Raw genomic sequence first — 20,116 nt, forward strand, 5'->3', positions numbered from 1 at the left:
ACTGAACACAACACATATGCAGGTGTACTGCAGCTACATCTGAAGCGCATTACTACCCAAAACACTACTACTAGCACTCAGCAGTCTTAAACCATGTGTTGATGTTTCTTCACAGCTGGGGTTTTTCACAAGGAAACAGAGGAAGGATGAGGATGAGAATGATGACAACTGACACTGCAGAGCAGACTGAACAGAGTTTCCTTTACAACCAGGAAATATGCCTTTTGTAGCCATTACTTCCCCTTTGAGACATGACACTTCTGCTCCAGGACCACAAACAATCCATTATCAGGTCCAGGTGGAATCTACAGACTTATTCTTCATTTTCTTTGCTGATTTTTGGGGGGGAAATCTGCAGAATGGATTTAAACCTGATAAAATATTTCACATGGAGCTGAGAGTGCTAAAATGTGCCAAAATATTTAATACATGAACATGCAAAGGGATGCACAATGTGTAAAACTTTGTAAACGACGGCTGTATCAGTTCTTGCAGGTCAGTCGAGTACGTTATTTAGTTATAAGGGTCTCACACCTAAAATGTTATCTGGATTCTGTTGTGTCATCAAAAAGCACAAGAATCCAATTGTGTCGCAAAAGGATGAGAAAGAAGGTTAATGTGGGAGACTCTCTGGCTTCACAGAGCCAGATCCTTTACAATTGCATTACAAATGCACTATTTGTGAAAAAGAAAATAATGCAATTTTTATTTAAGTTGAAAACATATGGTATAATACCAAGCAGTCTATTTAATTTTTTTCTTAACAGAAATAATGTCGTTTCAGTCTTCATGTTCAATTCATAGGTTTGTAAATTGTATTTGCTTTTTTGACATTTAGACAAATTATTAAATAAAAAAATTTAAACCATTAAATAAAAGAATTACATCTTTATTTTATCCTGTGGAAAATAAAATTGTTCACGGCTACACAAAATACTCACACTATTAAATATAAATCAGTCACTCCTTGTTGCAAAAGAAATAAACATATCTTCTTTAGCCACCTATTTTTTTTAACAATTCTCTAAACTAGCCTAAAGTTTTATAAAAACTGTCAGCGAGTGGCCTGTGTAGAGTTAATGTAGGATTCCAGAAGAAATATGGTCTCATCCACCTGGTTTTCACTGGAATCCAACCTGCCACCATAAGCACAAAGAGAAGAGACGAGATTAATGATTGGCCGAACGTGAATCATGTGACTGATTCATGTGTAGAGAGGGACTGGTTTGTGTAGTACTTGTTAATGTGGTGTCGTAGGGATTCGAGCTGCTGTCTTTCTGGAGCTGTGATCATCTCCTCCACCTCCGTCAGCTGGGCCGCCTCGGCTCCTGTGGTCTGCAAGGATGCCAGGATGGCCTCAATTCGCTGAGACTTTTCCAAAAGTCGCCTGTCAAAATCAATTAACAAACATTATTGAGGACTAATACTTAGATTAAATGTTTTCACTGACAAAAGAGAAGGGACTTGCTTGTTCTCTTTGGTCTCATACAGCCGCCTCTCGATCAGGTTCCCAACAGTCTGTATGGGGTTTGCATACAAATGTCAAAACATTATAAAAAGCATTAAACAGATTCCAGGGATGTTCATATGAGCTGTGTACCTTGTAGCAGTGTTGCAGAAGTAGTCTGGCGGTGGGCAGCTGGTTAACTGTGTACAGGTAAAAGGTGCGAGAAGGGGCGTAGTCTGGCGTTTTGGGGATTTCCTGCACATATAGTACAAAGAGTGCTATGAAGCATGATCTAGGGTTATTACAGTTAACTAAAATGAAGTCTTATCTGTTTATATAAACAGAACCTGTGAGAGTGTTACCTGTAGCTGGACCAGGTTCTCAGACAGGAGTGTGTACAGCATGTCTTTGGCCTCTTTGGCAGGAACCATGGCAAAATCCTCCACCTGCTTCTGTTCTAGGTGCCGTTTTCGCAGTAAGAGACGAAAGATTCGAGCTGAGCGGGAACCAAACCTTGAAATAAAACACACCCACATCATGAAACTAAGAACAAAACCAAAAGCGCTACAGCGCTACGACTGTACTAACCTCTCTTGGACCACAGACTCTAGGGTAGCTCTGGCCAGGTTAGCCAGTGCACGATGTAAATCTGACCACAGGGTCAAGGGTCAACCAATGTAAATACTATGTTGCTGAGAAATTAGATACATAATGCAAAATAATTCACAACTTCTCAGTTTAAATGTTTTTGAAAGACGTCTCTTATGTTCACCAATGCTGCATTTAATTAATCAAAAATACAGCAAAATCAATAATAACAGTGAATTACTAATATTTCAATTTTAAAATATTCTAATATTTATTTCTGGGATGCCAAAACATACCTCAGAATCCAGCCAAAACATTATTCTAATATGCTGATGTGGTGCCTAAGAAACATTTCTTCTTATATAAAATTTTGAAAACAGTTGTGCTGCTGATTATTTTTGTGGAAACCATGATACAATTTTTTTGAATTCCTTAATGAATAGAAAAGTCAAAAGAACAGCATTTATTTAAAACAGAAAAAAAATCTTACTAACCCCAAACTTTTGATAAATAAATAAATAAATACGGTGTGCAATCAGACATGGAAAATGTCCTTTTTTCTTTCAGGTGGTGTTTTAAAGGGATACTGACGACATACATTCCTCCTCCACTGTCACCCGTCTTCCCCACAAATTCCATCTAGTAGAACAAAATACATATTAATTTTTAAGTCATTTCAAACATTTGGAAGTCATTTAATTCTTGTATAAATAGCAACTATATAGTAGTGTGTATCTGTGTATGCATTGCTTTACCGGATCATCCACCAGGAGAGTGAGGTATTGGTCTAAAATTGGTCTGGCGATGTTGTAACTGGATGGAAGAGCTCGGAAAATCTGATGGAAAACAATAAGGCTTTGATCAAACTACACCAATCTGGTTTGGTTTTCTAAGCTGATCTGTAGGACCGACTGTTCACACTGCCTTTGACATTTTAAACTCCAATGAACTAATTAGACCTGTCTCTTTAAATGTTTTTCAGTAAGGGCCTTATCAACCAAAAATAAGCATGTCCGTCCATTACCTCATTGGCTGAAAGGGCTTGTGTGAAAGCAGCGTGAGCTGGCGTTGTAACTTCACTCATCCGCAACATGGTTCTAACAATCTCACTGCTAGTCTACAGGGGGAGAAACAGAGAGAAATTTAGCTGATAAAGTCCTACATTCTACCGACTTATTATTTCCCTGGAGGAGAAAGTCTAAATGTGAGAATCCAGAACATTCTGTCTCAGATACAGCCGTGAAAGAATATTCAGTCCACAACCTAATTATATCTCACAGCACATCTTAGATTATTTGATATAAAGACTGGTGGTTATTGTTACCTGATCAAGTTTACAGGAAACGGCACTAACAATGGCCTGATCCCTGAAGTGCAGGTGAAAGCGTTGAAAATTCACCTGCCAATAGATCCCTTCATCACCACACTGGAGAAAGAGGGACAAAACACATGTACAATGCAGGGAAAAACTCAGCTAATGAGCATGTGGATGAGTGATGTCATCATCTCAATGGTAATACCTCACTATTGTCTGTTTTGGCTTTCTTTGCTGCACGCTGGTCAGCTTCACCATCCTCACTTGAGCGTCTGCGTTTTCCTTGACCTGAATGAACACAATTCAACCACCTCAGTTCATATGAAAATATATTTATATGGTGAACAATAAGATCTATATTCAAAACTTTTACCTGTTGTATTTTCCAATGAACACTAAAATAATTAAGCTTTTATGCATAAGCTAAATTTTCACTGGTACTGTATATACACTATATTGCCAAAAGTATTGGGTCACCCCCTTCTAATGAACATGTTTGACTACTTTAGTAATTTCTATGAGTACAAATCTGAATGTTAAAGCATATAATGATATTCTAGGGAACTGTGTGCTTCTAATTTTATAGCAACAGTTTGGACAGGACCCTTTTCTAGTCTAACATGACAGTGCCTCTGTGTATAACACAGACACGGTTCAAAAAGACATGATTGATTCAGTCAGTGTGGAAGAACTTGACAGGTCTGCAGAAAGCCAAGTCCTAATCCCAGCTGAACACCTCTGGTGTGACTTTGTATGCAGACCTTGAGCCAAAAACTCATCACCAAACACCAATGACTTGTACATATGGGTACAGTCATTTTAGACACGTCCAAAACTGTTGCAACAGAGATGGAAATACAATTTTTAAATACATGAATTATGATTCCATCTTTGTTGCCACAGTTTTGGTAGTGCCTTCTTCTGTTCTAAAGAAGGGGATGTCCCAATACTTTTGTCCTTATAGTGTCTATACAAATCATTGGTGTTTGGTGATGAGTTTTTGGCTCAAGGTCTGCATATAAAGTCACACCAGAGGTGTTCAGCTGGGACCAGGACTTGGCTTTCTGCAGACCAGTCAAGTTCTTCCACACTGACTGAATCAATCATGTCTTTTTGAACCGTGCCTTATACACAGAAGCACTGTCATGTTAGACTAGAAAAGGGTCCTGTCCAAACTGTTGCTTAAGTAACTGACCGGTGAGATTGATATAGGGTAGTTTGTAGCATTCTGAGTGGTCCTCTGGTTCCGTGGGCTGTTTTACATCCGGTAGGGGAGTGTTGACTGCTTCTGAGCTTGATGATCCTGCTGAGGCCATAGGAGGACAGCGCTGCAGGAAATGAGTCTCCACCAACCGGGAAAAAGCGGAGACAACCTCACTGTAGTCCATACTCTGGCCCTCTGGTGCAAAAAGAGTTTCAATAGGTACATTTCAAATAAAAGTCAAGACATAAGAAAGTGGATGGAACATATTTCAGATGGAATTTTAGTTCTCTTTCTTTTTGTACCATATTTGTCTGGTCCTCTTTAAAAACACACACACACACACACACACACTTGGACAAATCCAAATGAATGAAGAACTTGGTTCTGTTTACATTTACACTGAGTTTTTAAAATCAGTCTGCTTTTCATGTGCTATTTTTGTGAAACCCAGCCAATTTTAATATTAATATAATATATTACTATTGAGAATGATAATTATTAATGGTCCACCGATATTGTTTTTTTAAAATCTGATACCGATATCTTAGTGGCTGATGGATGATAGATAGATAGATAGATAGATAGATAGATAGATAGATAGATAGATAGATAGATAGATAGATAGATAGATAGATAGATAGATAGATAGATAGATAGATAGATAGATTAATTTTTATTTATTTTTATGAAAATTTAAGAAATTTGGAATAATTTGAAAATTAATTAAAATATAACTGCGTCAAATAAACATATTTATACTTTAGATGACAACTTCTTGAATCTGTAATCTTAAAGGAGCTGAGCTCACTTTAAAGTTTGTTTGGAGCAATCTCTGCAGCCAATTCTGCAGCCAAAATCCTTACAAAAAATAAAAATAAAAACCCTGGATTTTCAAATCTTGTTTCATTTATGAATTAGCCCTTCAGTCTTCTTATAGTTTCTCACCTGGCATATTGTGGGTCAGCCGGTCTGCTACAGTCTTGACTGTGCTGCTCATAGTCATCTGCCCTCTCTGCAGTATCTCCTCAACAATGAGCTCGCCTGTGTCTCCATAAAGACTCTTGGCGGTGTAGATGTAGCGCGGATAACGAAGCATGTGTAGGATGCGCTCACAGATGATGCGATATTCCACAGGTCCCACTGGACCACGACGCCCAGCACCGAACGAACTCATCCCATGCTGCATCAGCACACAAAGAGACTTCTTGACCTAACAGGAGAAGAGTGTGTTAAAGAGATTATGATGAATTTACTGGCTCGGCAAAAGGAAGACAGAAAGAATGGAAAGAGATGGATGTGATAACAGGGAAAGCTTAAGTACATGACATTACCAGGTCAAGAGGAAGTTTGGTCTCATGGGCAAGCGCTCGCAAGGTCAGAACTCCACTGCGGATCAGACGAGTGCCCACTTTCTCCACCACATCTCCAAAGTGCTCCTGCAGCAGCAGCCCACACAGACGCACCTCCTGCGCTGTCATCTGCAGGAAAGAGAGGAACAACCAATCACTTAACAAACACCTGATGAAATAACATGGTTTTATAAACACTGAAGCCGAATTTTGCTGGATTTGACAATGGAGCTTATAATAAAGAGCTTTCAAGACACAGCATAAGCTCTGAAGCCCAGAGTCATTGTAGTTTCAATTTAATTGTTTTAGCTCATCTTTACTGATGAATCACTGTTACTAAAGAAACAAAAAAATTAAGCATTAAAAACATTAAGCAAATCATTAAGCATTGTGAATAACATAATCAATGCATCTCTTCACTCCCAAAGTATCGGTATGTATTTTAAAATTTTACAATAAATTAGTTAAAAATAATAATATGTAATAAAATGTAAATAAATACAACTAAATAAACTTTAATAAAATATAGTTCTTATAAATATGATCAATGTCTGTGAGTCCAAAATCTATATTGCATTTTATTGCATCATTTGTGAAGCTTCGTGGGATGAGAAGCAAATTGTTTTTATTTATTATTTATTTTTTTGTTTATATATATAAACAAATCATTGCAGAGCTGTTTAGTTTAAATCTTTGAATTATTTAATGTAGACTTTATTAAAAATAAAATAAAAATAAAAACAGGGAGAAAATTAATGGGAAAAAATATGTCTGGAAGCATGGGGGTCAGTGTTGATCTATTGTCAAAAATACTACTACATAACCATCACAGATAAACAAAAACTATTGTTGTGATATATGCAACTTCTTCTAATGTCTAATAATAACACACAACACATTCTCTGTTGTATCTGTAACCATCACCACAAAAACATGAACATTCTGACCAGAACACTAACACTTTTTAACATGCTGTCACATTACAGTGTTGTAAACTGTACCTAAAAGCAGCATTTAAAAGCACTAAAAGAGCATCCTGTTCAACATGTACAGTTATAATAATTTAATATTTAGGTTCTAAGTGATACTCATTACACAAACTAACACATGAAAGCAGCATTAGCTGCTGTCTAGCGTTTCTACAAACCAAACATCTCATTTAACCTAACACTGCACAAAAACACACAATCATACACATGTACAAAAATGAACCTACCTCTAAAAAGTATCTAGCTGTACGTGTTTCGAATTTTAATCTCTCTTTTTAATCTCTCTTTCACATGTGTTGTTCAGGCGGTGTGTAATGACGAATTTCCGTGGTCATGTAGAGTTCCAGTGTGATGCCTGATCAGCGAACGAATCGTTGCAATGAACTGATTCTTTTAATGATTCAGAAGAGCCGAATGTGAATCACTCGACTACATGAACTATGTTTTTAAAGTAAAACAATGAGACGAATAAACATAAACATAATAATGTGCATCAGTGTTTACATCAAATTATTGAGTTCGTTAGATTGAGACAGGAACACTTTTGAGCGACAAATTTCATCAGGTGTATTATGGATTATTTGATTTAATAATGTACTATTGTTGTACATTAATCACTCCCTTTATTTTAACTTTATTTTTACAGGCTTGTAAAAAGCACATTTCACTGCCGCTGTAAGGATGTGTAACAAATAAACGAAACACTGAATCAGTGTATTGCTTTGACCGGTTCTTTAAAAGAACCGTCCGAGTGAATCGACTCGCTGAATTGAATCGGAGCTCCGAGCTCATGTCAGAGCGCCTCCCTCTGCAGTGGGCGGACCGACGGCCAGCGCTGCTGCTGTTTGGGACACAGACAGTCTCGCGGAAAACATGGCGGAGGCTGCGGCGGTTCCTCCGCATCGCTTCTTCTGTCACTGTTGTAAGGGTGAAGTGAGCCCCAAACTGCCGGTGAGTCCGCGTCGCTTGAAACGCACAGCCGGTTCATCTTCGTCGGTTTCTGTAATGCCGCTGTCGCTCTCACAGGTTCCGCTGTTGTGCTAAAGTTAGCATAGTAGCAGTGTATCAACCTGATGTGGGCGAAAGGCCTGTGTGCCTTGTTGTTTGTACATACACACTAAAACAAACGTATTTATCAATAACCGGTATTTTTAAGCGTAAAACTGATACTCGTGTACGAACAAAACTGACGTATTTTATCTTTAGCACAAATGCTACACTCAAATCTTAGTGTGTTTGTTATATTTTCGTACTATCTTACTGTACAAGTAGTGACTTTTTCGCATTTTAGGACATGTTAGGCTTTAATAAGCGTTCAGTTCAAGCTGTTACCGTTTAGAGATTTTCAAAAAAGCCTTTAAATGGGATCAATCCTGAACTCTCTTCAAAAGCGAAACCGGAATACCAAGTATTTCAGTTTCTGTTGTAAGTTACTTATTTGAAATATTATGACATTTGACGTGCATCGCAAATTTGTCAATGACTGTTTAATTTAAGCACTTGTTGGTTAGTGTGTTAGTAAGTCAATCCATCATGATCTGTTCCGGTGAGGATGAGTTGTGTAATCCCTTGTTTACTACCCATTTAACTTAGTAAACGACTGTACACAGAAGATGAATCATAACTGGCTCATGTTTAGTGTATATAGTGTGAATAAGGCAGAATAGTGTCCCGAGTTGTGCAGCATGTCAAGATAAGCAGCCACTGTCCTACTTTTGTTGGAGACCCACAGGATGACCTGTCTTGACCTGTTCGAATCAGAGAAAAAAAATAGGGAAGCAGCCGCTTGAATCAGCCAGCAATTGTCGTGACACACATTGCAGGGAGTGTCTCTCCTCATACAGGACCATTTGTTTTAAATTCAAATGAGTGTGTATTGTAGTGTTATGCAAATGTGTGTGTCCTCACAAAACCACAGATTTTTTTTGGTTTGTTTGTTGTTGGTCAACAATGTGATTTTCCGATATTGTATTCTAATTGTGATTTTGCTTGTGTTCAGGAGTATATCTGTCCCAGATGTGACTCGGGCTTCATCGAGGAGGTTACAGAAGACTCCAGGTGAGCACTTTTCAATGGCTGCACTTCCTCATTCGTTGCCTCCGGTGGCATGTTGCAACTCCTGCACTGCTAGATTAACATGGCAGCTCTTTCAGTACCTTTTGAGTATTTAAAGAAGTCGATTGTGTCACCTGGATTCGTAGCACCACCCAATGCGCATGAGAAGTAAAAGATGTGAACACAGAGCTGTTTTTTAATATTGAGAAATTAAGCAGAGTTGAACATCATTCATAGTTGTGCCACCATTCTGCCAGAGGAATATGAAGGATTCAGTTGAATTGTGTTTAATTCCAGCTCAGTTTAGTTTTATTGGGGAAAGGGTTTAGATCAGTGGTTCTTAATCCTGGTCTTAGATTTCCAGCGTACTGCACATTGTGGATGTCTTCTCTTTTATTTATAAGATTAGGTGTTTAGTAGACCTGTGATGCATCTGAAATCATTATATTCAGTGCCTACTGTGAAAGTACTTGAAGAGCCTCTCGACTGTTGATTGAAGAACTTTTGAATGCTGTGAATACATTGCTGAGCATTAAATTAATAAAACAAAAGAACACCTTTTTTTAGGTGCAAGACTAAATGAAGAAAAATATAACTTTTAAGTACTGTTTATTTGTTACCAACATTTCGGCCAAACAAGTAGCCTTTGTCAAGGTATGATTTATTTTTTATTTTTTTTACATATAACTTGCTTATAAGTTATGTAAATATGAAGAGGCTGGTAACAAATTTATTCTTTTGCTTATGATGTACTAGGCTAGCAGTAACCTTGACTAAATAAGTTACTTGAGTAGTATTAAACTAGTAATTTAAAATAACTTGTCAGTGATTTTGTGGTTTGTGAAATGTTTTTTGCGGATATATTCATATATTTAAAATACATAAGGAATGGAATTTATACAAAGTGATTTGGAAAAATTATATGATATTAGACCTTGCAGACTCTAATGACTGTGTGTGCTAAGTATTAAAATGTCTCTTAAAATATATGATAATTTTGATCATATTATGATACAGCAAGTTTAGTTCAAGTTGTGGAATGTGGTGCAACCCTTTGAAAAGCTTATGTAATATTACAATATTTACAATTCATAATATTTGCTCAAAATAAAATAGAAGATGTGAGCATTTCATTTTTTCAAGGTGTAAAGAAAATGTGCCTTTTTCTTGATGGTTACAACATTAGACATTTTAGTGTCTTAAATTGAAACTTTTCTTGAAAATTTTATAAAAGTTTTTCAACCCCATGAATGAGTTCTCTTCTAAGAGCTTTGCACGCATTAACTAGATTTATAAAATAATGATTTTTTTATTTTTATTTCTTTATCTTGGACACTCTTATTTGTCATTGACCTACTTACACTAGAAAAGAGTTGCTCAACTCACAGCTCTCTCAACTTTTCAAATCTAATGACTCCTCGGCTGCTTTGGCATTGTAAGATAGCAAAGTGTCCATTGGTTGAATGCAATCTCAGCTGATGCAGTCAGTTATTTGGGTAATGTTCACTTATGTTTTACATTTTATATAGTCCTTTTTGCGTACTATGTAGTAGGGTAGTGTTGGTCATCTTTTGAAGGCAGCATAGATGCCTGTGGTATCCCACCATCCTGCTTGTGTAGTTCAGCTGTTGAATCTGGTATACATAAAAAACAAAATGAATTCACAAATGTTCACATTTTTTAAATTCTTTTTATGCATGTCACCATTTGTAACAAACAATAAACATTGCAGTCATTAAATATTTGCTTGGTTATGACTAAAGCTCACATGAAAACAGACGTAACCAGTTTTCTTAGGAGGTGCCTTATCACTAAAATTGCCTTATCACTAAAATGGGCAGCGAGGCAGCAGTCTTAGCCTTTAAATGAGTGAGACATCCAAATTGTGCAGTTCTGGATTGAGAAGCACTGGTTTAGATCGATGACTCCCTCGCTGTGACAGTCAGCTGTACTGCAGTGTATGTTGCCAAGTTCCATGAAACAGCAGTATGTAGCCAGGTCTGACGTGAATGTGATTGTTTCATCCTTAGTCTTCTGGACAGTAGTTCAAATAGCCTTGATGACACAGCTTCACAGTTTGCCGAGGTATGTTGACCCCTTCCTCCCACAACGTCTTTCCTGTCTGAGATACAGATTGTGTAGCTGTTGTTGATGAGGATTTTTTGAATAAGTTTGAGCGAGGTAGATTGCACTACTCATTCATAACTATCTCTTTCACTATAGCTATGGCAGCTGTTGTTTGTGGAGAGGCCGTTCAGTCTGGATCTAGACAGTCCTGACTCTGAGCGGGTCCCGGGAGGGGGCAGCGGGTCCGGGAGTCTCGGAACAGGGCCATTCGGCGGTTCTGTCCCAGGTGGGCTTGGTGGGTCCCTGGGTGGCCCTCTAGGTGGAGGAGAGCACTGGGGACCTGGTCGTCCTCCACGCCTGCACACGCAGAGGAGGTACCGATCCAGAGGAAGCAGTCGACCGGATCACTCTCCCGCTGTTGAGGGGTAAGTTAAATATCTCTGCTTTTCATTTTGGTCATGTTCTGTATCCCAAATCAGTGGATTTGTTTTCATTCTCTTTTCTCTGAGGTTGCCCTTTCATCTGTCATAGTTTCTTTTTTGAATTTTAACTGAATCTCCGCTGAAGGCCTGTTCACACCAAAAGCTAGACGAGCATGAATATTTGGCATGCTTAATAAAGATCAAATTGTCTCAGCAAAGTGACAGTTTGCAGATTAATCAAGCTGATGTGATGCATTTTAAGGAATATCGAATCATTTTGTTTGCAAGGAAAGTACAGTGTTTCATCAATCGACCTCTGTCTGGTATATATATATATATATGCACATATTATAGGTTACTTTACATGGCTGCTTTTTAATGCAAAGATACTGTAATACAAGGTAGCGTTATATAATAATGAAATATAAATTAAATCATGAACATGAAGAAAAAGCACTAGGTAAAAATAATTTCCAATAAATAATAAGCATCCGCACATTAAATAATATCAATGATAATAATAAAAATAAAGTATAATTTTTTTTAAATTATTCATAGTTGGTGTGAATATGGCATGTGATATTGTATATTTCTGAATGCCAGGACATTTAGATTTCTTTAAAAACAATGAAGTAAACTTAACAAACTGAATATAGGAATAATGAGTAGCAAATAAAGGTTAAAAAATTGTCATAAATAACCCCATAACTTTAGGTCTGCCATAGTATTACAGTAGGTAGTAAACCTCTTTTGCAGAAAGGTTCATGTCCCAGCTTAGTAACATGAATGAGGCAGTTCTTCTCAACTAAGAGGTGTAAAACAGCTTTGTTCCACAAAAAAATGTGGCGAACAAAACCTGTAGGCTTTGTTACTGGCAATATTTATATGTACTACATGTAGGTCAGATGACTGATTAAAAGAGCTCATGAGATGTCAATAAAAAAAAATGAAGGAAGTTGGCAGAATTCCCCCCACACCAATATCAGTTCCTCACTGATGTCTCCTCTCTCCTTCTAGAATAGTACAGCAGTTTCTCACAGGCCTTTTTGCCAATTCAGGAGTACCAGGCTCTCCTCCACTCTCATGGTAAAGAAAACATTTTACTCATTTTACATTTTACTGCAACTATGTAATTTGGGCAATCAGTGTATATAGATAGATAAATGTATTTATTTTATGTTTGGTTCTTTTTATAATAAAGTTTTAATTAAAGTAAATTATGACAATGACAGATGTCTTCTAGATGTCACTTCTAGTGGATTTCACTGAATTGTGGCATACAAAGACTCATGTTACTACTTAACATCTTTTTATATATGTATGTATGTATGTATATGTTTTTTGTAGTGATTGCTTCTTAAAGGGGCCATGAACTGCCTGTTTTTTATTTTGTACTGAGGTCCACTTACAATGTTATGAAGGTTTTTACATTAAAACACATCATAATTTAGAAGTTGTAGGTTATTTTCTGTTCTGATTTTGACCCCCCTCTTCAAAACGCTCTTTTTGAATTGGTGTGGCGGATTGTAGCCTCGGAAGTAAACACCTAGTGCTATGCTTGGCTAACAGTTGTGTATGTTTGACAGTCTACCTCCTTCACAGATGGACGCCGCTGTGATTTTGGTTATAGGGGTCATCGGATGCGACATGCACTTTTACAAGTTGTTTGAACTGAAATGTGTTGGCAGTGTGTGTACACAACCACTCTATAGTTATAAAGATCTACCTAGTGTTTTTTTAATCTCGTTAAATCATTTCCCCTTTCTCAAATCGAGTCAATCTCAGATGCCTGTCTGTGTAACGTCACACAGACCCTCCCACGATTGTTTGATTGACAGTAGCGTTTCAGCACAGACTGGACTGGTGTCTTATCTTAGACCCGCCCTGAGTGAGCTGTCATCAGTCCGCCATTTTCACCGCCGGAGCAGATGTAGACAAGAATGTCTCCATAGCAATTGAGGTGTTCTGTTGTTGGATGTAATAATCCTGACATCTGAGCTGCTGAAGACGCAGTGGATTACATTGGTTTCTGAAGGGAATGCACCCCCGATCTACCTAAATGCGTCTATCTTAGCTCGAATCATTCGCGATCCAGCTTCACCTCCAGAAGAAGTGAGTGTAAGTTTTTTTTAATGATTCTTTGCTAATTGCCTTTCCAAATAATGTGCTAGTTAGCAAGTTTCACGATGAATGCGGCTAAAGTTTACATCTCTCAGAGAGCAGCTCGGAACAGAGGGGTGGTAAGACATGCGATAAATCAACCACTGCGGTAATGCGTGTAACGTCTCACACTCATAATAACAAGCATAAAATACAAAGTTTTGTATACAAGTGCAATAATAGTAACAGTTGCAATAGAACTCGGTATTTATAGCATATACCATTTAGCTGTAAATTGTTGATTGACTGTTAATTCACAAAATTCACCAATTACCTCAAACGCCATACATGGCATTTCCTTTACACCCTGTCTACACCGAACGCGAGAGGTGTTGCGTGGCATGACAAAATACATTATAATCAGTGATGCTGTCTACACTGGATGCGGTGCGGCACGACAAATCCCGGACAGTAAACTGAACTGGGGGGGGGTAAGTCCGCAGATTTTGGCTGAGCTGCTTGGGATGTTTAATTATGAGGCCTTTTACGTAATCACTTTGTGCAGCTTCCCGGGATCGCAAAAATTCAGACAGCAGAGGAAAGCACTCGGTGGAGTTTGTATTGATCCAGTTAGCCCAGAAGACTAGCTTTTTAATAAGTGCTTCAACTTTGTCTTGGGTGTTAAAAATGGTAGTACTAAGGCCCTGCAGACTTAAATTAAGTTCATTAAGAGTAGAAAATATGTCTGCCAGATATGCCAGCTTCTGAAGCCAGATGTCATCTTGCAAGAATGAAGACAAATGAAATGGGTTATGAACAAAAAATTCCTGCACTTCACATCTGAGCTCAACAATTCTTGACAAGACCTTTCCACGCGATAACCAGCGGACTTCTGTGTGCAGCAGAAGTGTTTCATGCTCGCTGCCCATTTCGTTGCATATTGTGCGGAAAATACGTGAATTTAATGGACAAGCTTTTATGAAGTTGACGATTTTCACAACGTCATTAAGTACAGACAAAAGTTCATCTGGCATGTTTTTTGTCGCTAGAGCTTCTCGGTGGATGCTGCAGTGTACCCAGGAAACTGATGGTGCAACTTTTCGGATGAGAGCTACTGCTCCTTTGTGCCTCCCTGTCATTGATTTCGCCCCGTCTGTACAAATTTCAACGCAGCGCGCCCAGTCAATTTCGTTTACTCTGAAAAAGCTATCCATCAAATTAAAAATATCTTCCCCTGTTGAACTAGTGGTAAGGGGACGGCAAAACAAAAAATCTTCATGCATTGTGTTCTCAAATAAATAACGGACATACACCAGAAGATTAGATAGATTGGCTACGTCAGTGGAGTCATCGACTTGCAGTGAGAAAAATTAGCTGTTTTTTATTCTGCTTATTAGCTGGCTGAGGATGTCAGAAAATATTGAATCAATGCGACGAGCCACAGTATTGTTGGAGAGAGGGATTTTGTCCAGCGTCTTTGCAGTTTTCTCTCCGAGCATACAGTTTACCATATCTTTGGCAACAGGTAAGCACAGATTTTCTCCAATTGTGTGGGGCATGCCTCTTTTAGCTATGTGGTAACTCGCCAGATATGAATCGCTCTGTGCATTTTTGGAAACCCCTAAGCCTGAATGGGAGTGGATAATTTTTTTCTTCTTCTGCAGTTCCTCCAATTTCCCTTGAAAAAAACTTGCAGGCATGTCTTGTAAGTGCCTGTGTCTTGTTTGTAAGTGCCGGACCATATGAGGGCTTGAGACTGCTATTTGCTAAAACTTCACCACAGACTACACATTGCGGATTTGGATTTTCTGCATCTCCAATCCGTGTAAACCCAAAACCAATGCAACTGTTGCAATATTTGTGTTTCTTACTTGGCATTTTCTCACTCTCTAGCGTAGGCCTAATTCTCTTCATCAGCACATCTCTGCTGGATTTCTCTGTTCCCACCTCCTCTTCTCGTTCGTTCTCCTCCGAGTCCGCTCGATGGGGTTTCTCCATATATTCAAGGCCGGTGCACATCTCCATAGAAGAGGCCGATGTAGATGGCTCATCCCTACTGTCCCTTGATTTTTTAAAAGTGCCAGTTTTTAACCAGGTGTCCATTTTGATGAATATAGTAAGTTAAAAAAAAAAAAAAAAAATTAACCGCGATATGAAATCGTGAATAATTTATAGGTTGCAAATTATAACTTGTAATGTGATTTTTAATGTTTTTTTTTTTTCTCTCTCTCTCTCTCAATAAAAATACATGTGAAGTTTATCCAAGGTAAATACATAAAAATAATAAAAAGACATTACAAACATTCTCTCACGCACCCCTGGTGGTCAGTCTGCGCACCCCAGTTTGGGAACCGCTGGTTTAAACGAAGACCCACTGCGTTAACTTAGTGGTGTGGGATTTTCAGGTTCTTTTCGAAACTGTCTGCTTGCTTATCTCTGCATGCCTGTGACTTCAGTTCCTGCCGAGTGCGGTGCAGAATCGCCTCTAGTCCAGTCTTTCGCCAGACCACGTTAACATTTTAAATTCACTGAACAAATGCGCATGGTCTGAGTAAGTAAAACGAGGATTGTTTTGTTTTTAGACAATATAGCCAACATGAAGTACTTTTTAATGCCGTTTTAATGCTATTCCTTGATGAACTTTCCTATTGTTTTTGACTTGTGTTTTAATATGTTGGCTAACGTTATATGAAAATGAAGAGTTCTGTCAGTCTATTGATTGATTTTCCATTTCTGCATTGCTTCAGCCGATCTGAATAAATAAGCTATTTATAAGCTTTTTCCACAACTTGGCACTGCACAGCGTTTGGTTGTTTTCAGAGCCATCTTTATCGCTTGGTTTCTGCATAGACCTGCGCGTTCGCCTCTCTCATAAACACTAGGCCACATGCGGGAATCAGTGGGCGGGGCTAAACAAACAGTGATGTCGTTCCTCTGCGGAGGCGGCGCTTATCCACACTATTACATCATAGAGTAGAACATTCCAAAAGGTGTCGTTTTGGCAGACTGACTTTAATATAAGCTGTTTTTAGAGTAATTACAAAGTTTTCAGTTCTGAAACTTACTGGATGTTTTTATAGTACAGTGACCTCTCTTATATGTCAAAAGATCAAGGGAATTTTGGTTTCTCAGTTCATGACCCCTTTAATAAAAGTTTATATTATTGTAAATGATGTATTGAAATGATACTGTTAATCCATTATATTGCCATGAATATAGCCATTGTTACTGATATTGCGTTGAAACATGAATGAATAAATAAATAGGTTGTATAATTAAGTTAGACCTATATAATATAAATTAGTTTTATAAATGGCAAGTGTGTATTTTTTTGTTTTGTTTCTCCAATTTCTGTTTAAATATGGTAAAACTGGTCATCTTTGTGTGTGTGTGTGTTAGGACGGGCATGCTGCATTCAAACCCTGGGGACTACGCCTGGGGACAGGGGGGTCTGGATGCAGTCATCACACAGGTAGTTGAGCAGGGGTTGTGTGTGCATGTTACCTGATCCGTGGCTCTGTGCAAACAAGCTGATCATCTGAATCTTTCTCACACAGTTATTGGGTCAGTTTGAGAACACCGGTCCTCCTCCTGCTGAGAAAGAGAAAATTTCCTCCCTCCCCACTGTTATCATCACTCAGGAACACACTGGTTAGTCTCTCCTCTCTCTTCCCTTTTCTTTGAAGCCCTTGTTGTTTTTTCTTCTAGTCTGTCAGAGGCACAGTGTGTCATTTCAGTTATGATTTAAGGCTTTCAGACTCAGTAGGGGTCATTGACCTACCAGTATGAGTCTTGTGTGGTGATTAATTATAAGTCCTATTTAAGGCAGCTCTCGTCTACTGAAATCTCATTATTCTGACCCCTTGTCTCTCTCTCTTTGCGTTTCCTAGACTGCAATATGGAGTGCCCTGTATGTAAGGAAGACTACACGGTCGGTGAGCCAGTCAGGCTGCTGCCCTGTAACCACATCTTCCATAGTGACTGCATCGTGCCCTGGCTTGAAATGGTGAGTGAAACAATAGGGAGGAAGGAACCAGAGAATGGGGAAAAGACATAGGAAAAAGGTCATGAACGCATTTAGATGTAAGAAAAAATTATGAATGATAATGGAAATATATTCCAGAAATATATTCTGTAAGCATTTTATTTTATTTGTGTATAAACCTCTGATAAATATCTGGAGTTTTTTTTTTTTCCCAACACACATTTTAAGTGATTTGCACGGATGGAATTAACTAAATGTGACCAAGGATGATTCACAATGTATTTTCCAAATGTATTCAATGTTGACTACTGTTCAAACGTTTGGGGTGGGTAAGAGTTTAATTATTTGTTTTTGTCTTAAAGAACTCTGACCGATTCTGTATTTGCTTGATCATAAATATACTAAAACAATCATGTCAAATAATATTACAATTTAAATAGTTTAAAATTTTAATACATTTAAAAATTTATTATTTTCTTGTGATTTACAAAGCTGAATTTTATGCATGCATTACTCTAATCTTCAGTGTCACATGATCCTTCAGAAATTATTCTAATAGGCTGATTTGCTGCTCTAGAAACCTTTCTTATGATCAATGTTGAAAATGTGTTGCTTAATATTTTTGTGGAAAGTCATTTTTTTCAGGATTCTTTGATAAAGCAAAATAAAAACAAAAACAAAAAAAACAGTATTTATTTGAAATAGTAAAGACATTTACAAAGTTTTTATTCTGTTCTCACTGAATAAAAGTATTGATTTTTTTAAGTACTTACCTCAAACTTTTGAACTGTAGTGTAAGTGTGTTATTAAAGAAAGCGTTGTTTGTTAAATTCAATAATTTGATTATATATTGTTCTGAAGCAAAGACAAATTAAACATTATCTGGAAAATATTTACTTTTGTATTAAGTTGACTGATGGTGCACGTGTGTTCCAGATGCAAAGGATGTTATAAGCAGTAAACAGAGAAATTATGCAGCCTTATAAAAAGTTTCTCATCATATGTATTCTTTAAGAATAAGTGTTAGGAATTCACTGAGGAATTCACAGCAGACAGCGTCATGGGTGAACAGTAACTATATTTTGTTCAGAACTGGACCGTTTGCATTTTTGTGCTTATTAGATCCAGTCATGCTCAGATTTTAGTCACTTATGAAGTTCAGTTTCAGTTTGCACTATATTTCCAAGGTCACGAATTGTCACTGACATACCTTTTTCTCTTCTTCCTCCCTGAAGCACGACACGTGTCCTGTGTGCAGGAAGAGCCTCAATGGAGATGAAAGCGGCACTCAGTCCTCATCAGAGCCTTCCTCTCTAAACACTGATCCTCGCACACCGGAGAGATGGTCCTTCTGAAACACACGCACACACGTCCGCCCGTCTCATCTGAGCTCTTTGTCTTAACCCAAGCTTATTTGTCTCTTTGCGCTTTTTTTTTTCGTCTATTCTCTTGTGTTCATCCCACCATGCTGGTGTATTTTTACTATGATTTGTTTACTTCTGTTCTCTAACACCGTCCTTCTCAGTTGTGTCTATCCTAATGTTTCTGTATCTTTCAGATGTATCTGATCTCCTCCAGAGTTTTCCACACTGAATTTCGCCTAGTTTACCCTTTCCCTTTTTCCTTCCCAAGTGAACAAACAAACAAACAGTGCAGGATGAGGGGAGGGTAGGGACGGGCACATATTGTTGCTGTAGCAGCACAACTCCCAACCCACATTTAGATGGTATAGTGTTTGGTTTCCCAGAGACGAGCTGTACTCCCTGCCTCTTATCGTTCAATGTGAATTCTCATTGGGATGGGGTGCCGTGTCTTTGCGGTTTATGAATGTTGCTTTACTTCCCCAGGCCTTTTGTTGTTCTTGCATCCTTTTTGTTGTCCTGGACATCATGAAGTTTTGTCTTTCTCTCCTTTTTGATTCCAGCTCTGGTGTGTATATATCGCAAACCCATCAATGTCATTGTTTAATTTGATTGTTCTTTTCACTCTCATTTCTATTACAGTTTCTTCTAATGTAAATAATTTTAGTTGGAAAACTCATTTAAGGAAGACAAAAAAAAAGAACTGATGAAAATGACGATGAATTGCTAAATATTAAAGTATATAAATATATATTATATGATGTGTATGACCATGATGTATTAATAATAAAACTGAATAAAAACAAGGCAACATGTTGATCTTATGATACAGACAAACAACAAATGCATTCAGATCTTCCTATTTGAATTTTGTTGACATAAATATGCATTCTCAGAAGAGATGGCTGTGAGAAATTGCGTTTATTGCGTCTTTTTGATTCTTAGTGTGTTCAGTGCAAGGAATTTTATACATCAAGTTTTTCCAGGAATGTTAGCATTACTTGTTAAAACATGACTCAATAAAAATTTTTCTTTATTGCCTTTAAAATTGATAATAGTCCCATAAATCATCTTTTGACTGCCACGCACCAAAACGGCTTATGCGAGATGAATAGATTAAAAACCACCATAGAATCTAGTGAAGTGATTTCTTTGTGGTTGCTGCAGTCATTTGAAATGTTACTGACTTACAGCTTGACTGAAATGGTTTGAGTTACTCATTAAGGTGCGTATG

General features: G+C 37.8%; 3 protein-coding genes across 3 annotated transcripts in view; 2 read left to right on the plus strand and 1 right to left on the minus strand.

Moving 5' to 3' along the window:
• Window positions 1-891, plus strand: part of LOC306887501 (integrin alpha-10-like) — a 38,537-nt gene extending 37,646 nt beyond the window's left edge. The window contains exon 31 of the mRNA XM_079445264.1: window positions 116-891. Coding sequence (XP_079301390.1) covers window positions 116-172 — 57 coding nt within the window. The 3' untranslated portion in view covers window positions 173-891. The remainder of the gene's footprint in view (window positions 1-115) is intronic.
• Window positions 404-7,243, minus strand: LOC306887503 (DNA-directed RNA polymerase III subunit RPC3-like). Its single transcript, XM_079445267.1, has 15 exons — window positions 7,120-7,243; window positions 5,886-6,032; window positions 5,500-5,764; window positions 4,546-4,749; window positions 3,556-3,638; window positions 3,360-3,461; window positions 3,060-3,152; window positions 2,791-2,871; window positions 2,623-2,674; window positions 2,036-2,096; window positions 1,810-1,960; window positions 1,601-1,702; window positions 1,469-1,518; window positions 1,238-1,387; window positions 404-1,136 (listed from the first exon to the last, which is right to left on the minus strand). The coding sequence occupies exons 2-15, from the start codon at window positions 6,030-6,032 to the stop codon at window positions 1,055-1,057; spliced, it is 1,623 nt and encodes a 540-aa protein (XP_079301393.1). The 5' UTR covers window positions 7,120-7,243; the 3' UTR covers window positions 404-1,054.
• A 474-nt stretch (window positions 7,244-7,717) lies between these two features.
• Window positions 7,718-20,105, plus strand: LOC306887505 (E3 ubiquitin-protein ligase RNF115-like). The gene is made up of 9 exons (XM_079445269.1): window positions 7,718-7,843; window positions 8,892-8,950; window positions 10,978-11,032; window positions 11,171-11,439; window positions 12,454-12,522; window positions 16,936-17,008; window positions 17,094-17,187; window positions 17,427-17,542; window positions 18,757-20,105. Exons 1-9 carry the CDS (start codon window positions 7,766-7,768, stop codon window positions 18,874-18,876), a joined length of 933 nt encoding a protein of 310 aa, XP_079301395.1. The 5' UTR covers window positions 7,718-7,765; the 3' UTR covers window positions 18,877-20,105.
• The last annotated feature ends 11 nt before the right edge of the window (window positions 20,106-20,116 follow it).

The sequence above is a fragment of the Barbus barbus genome (genome assembly GCF_936440315.1).
Source record: "Barbus barbus genome assembly, chromosome: 21".
Taxonomy (NCBI): domain Eukaryota; kingdom Metazoa; phylum Chordata; class Actinopteri; order Cypriniformes; family Cyprinidae; genus Barbus; species Barbus barbus.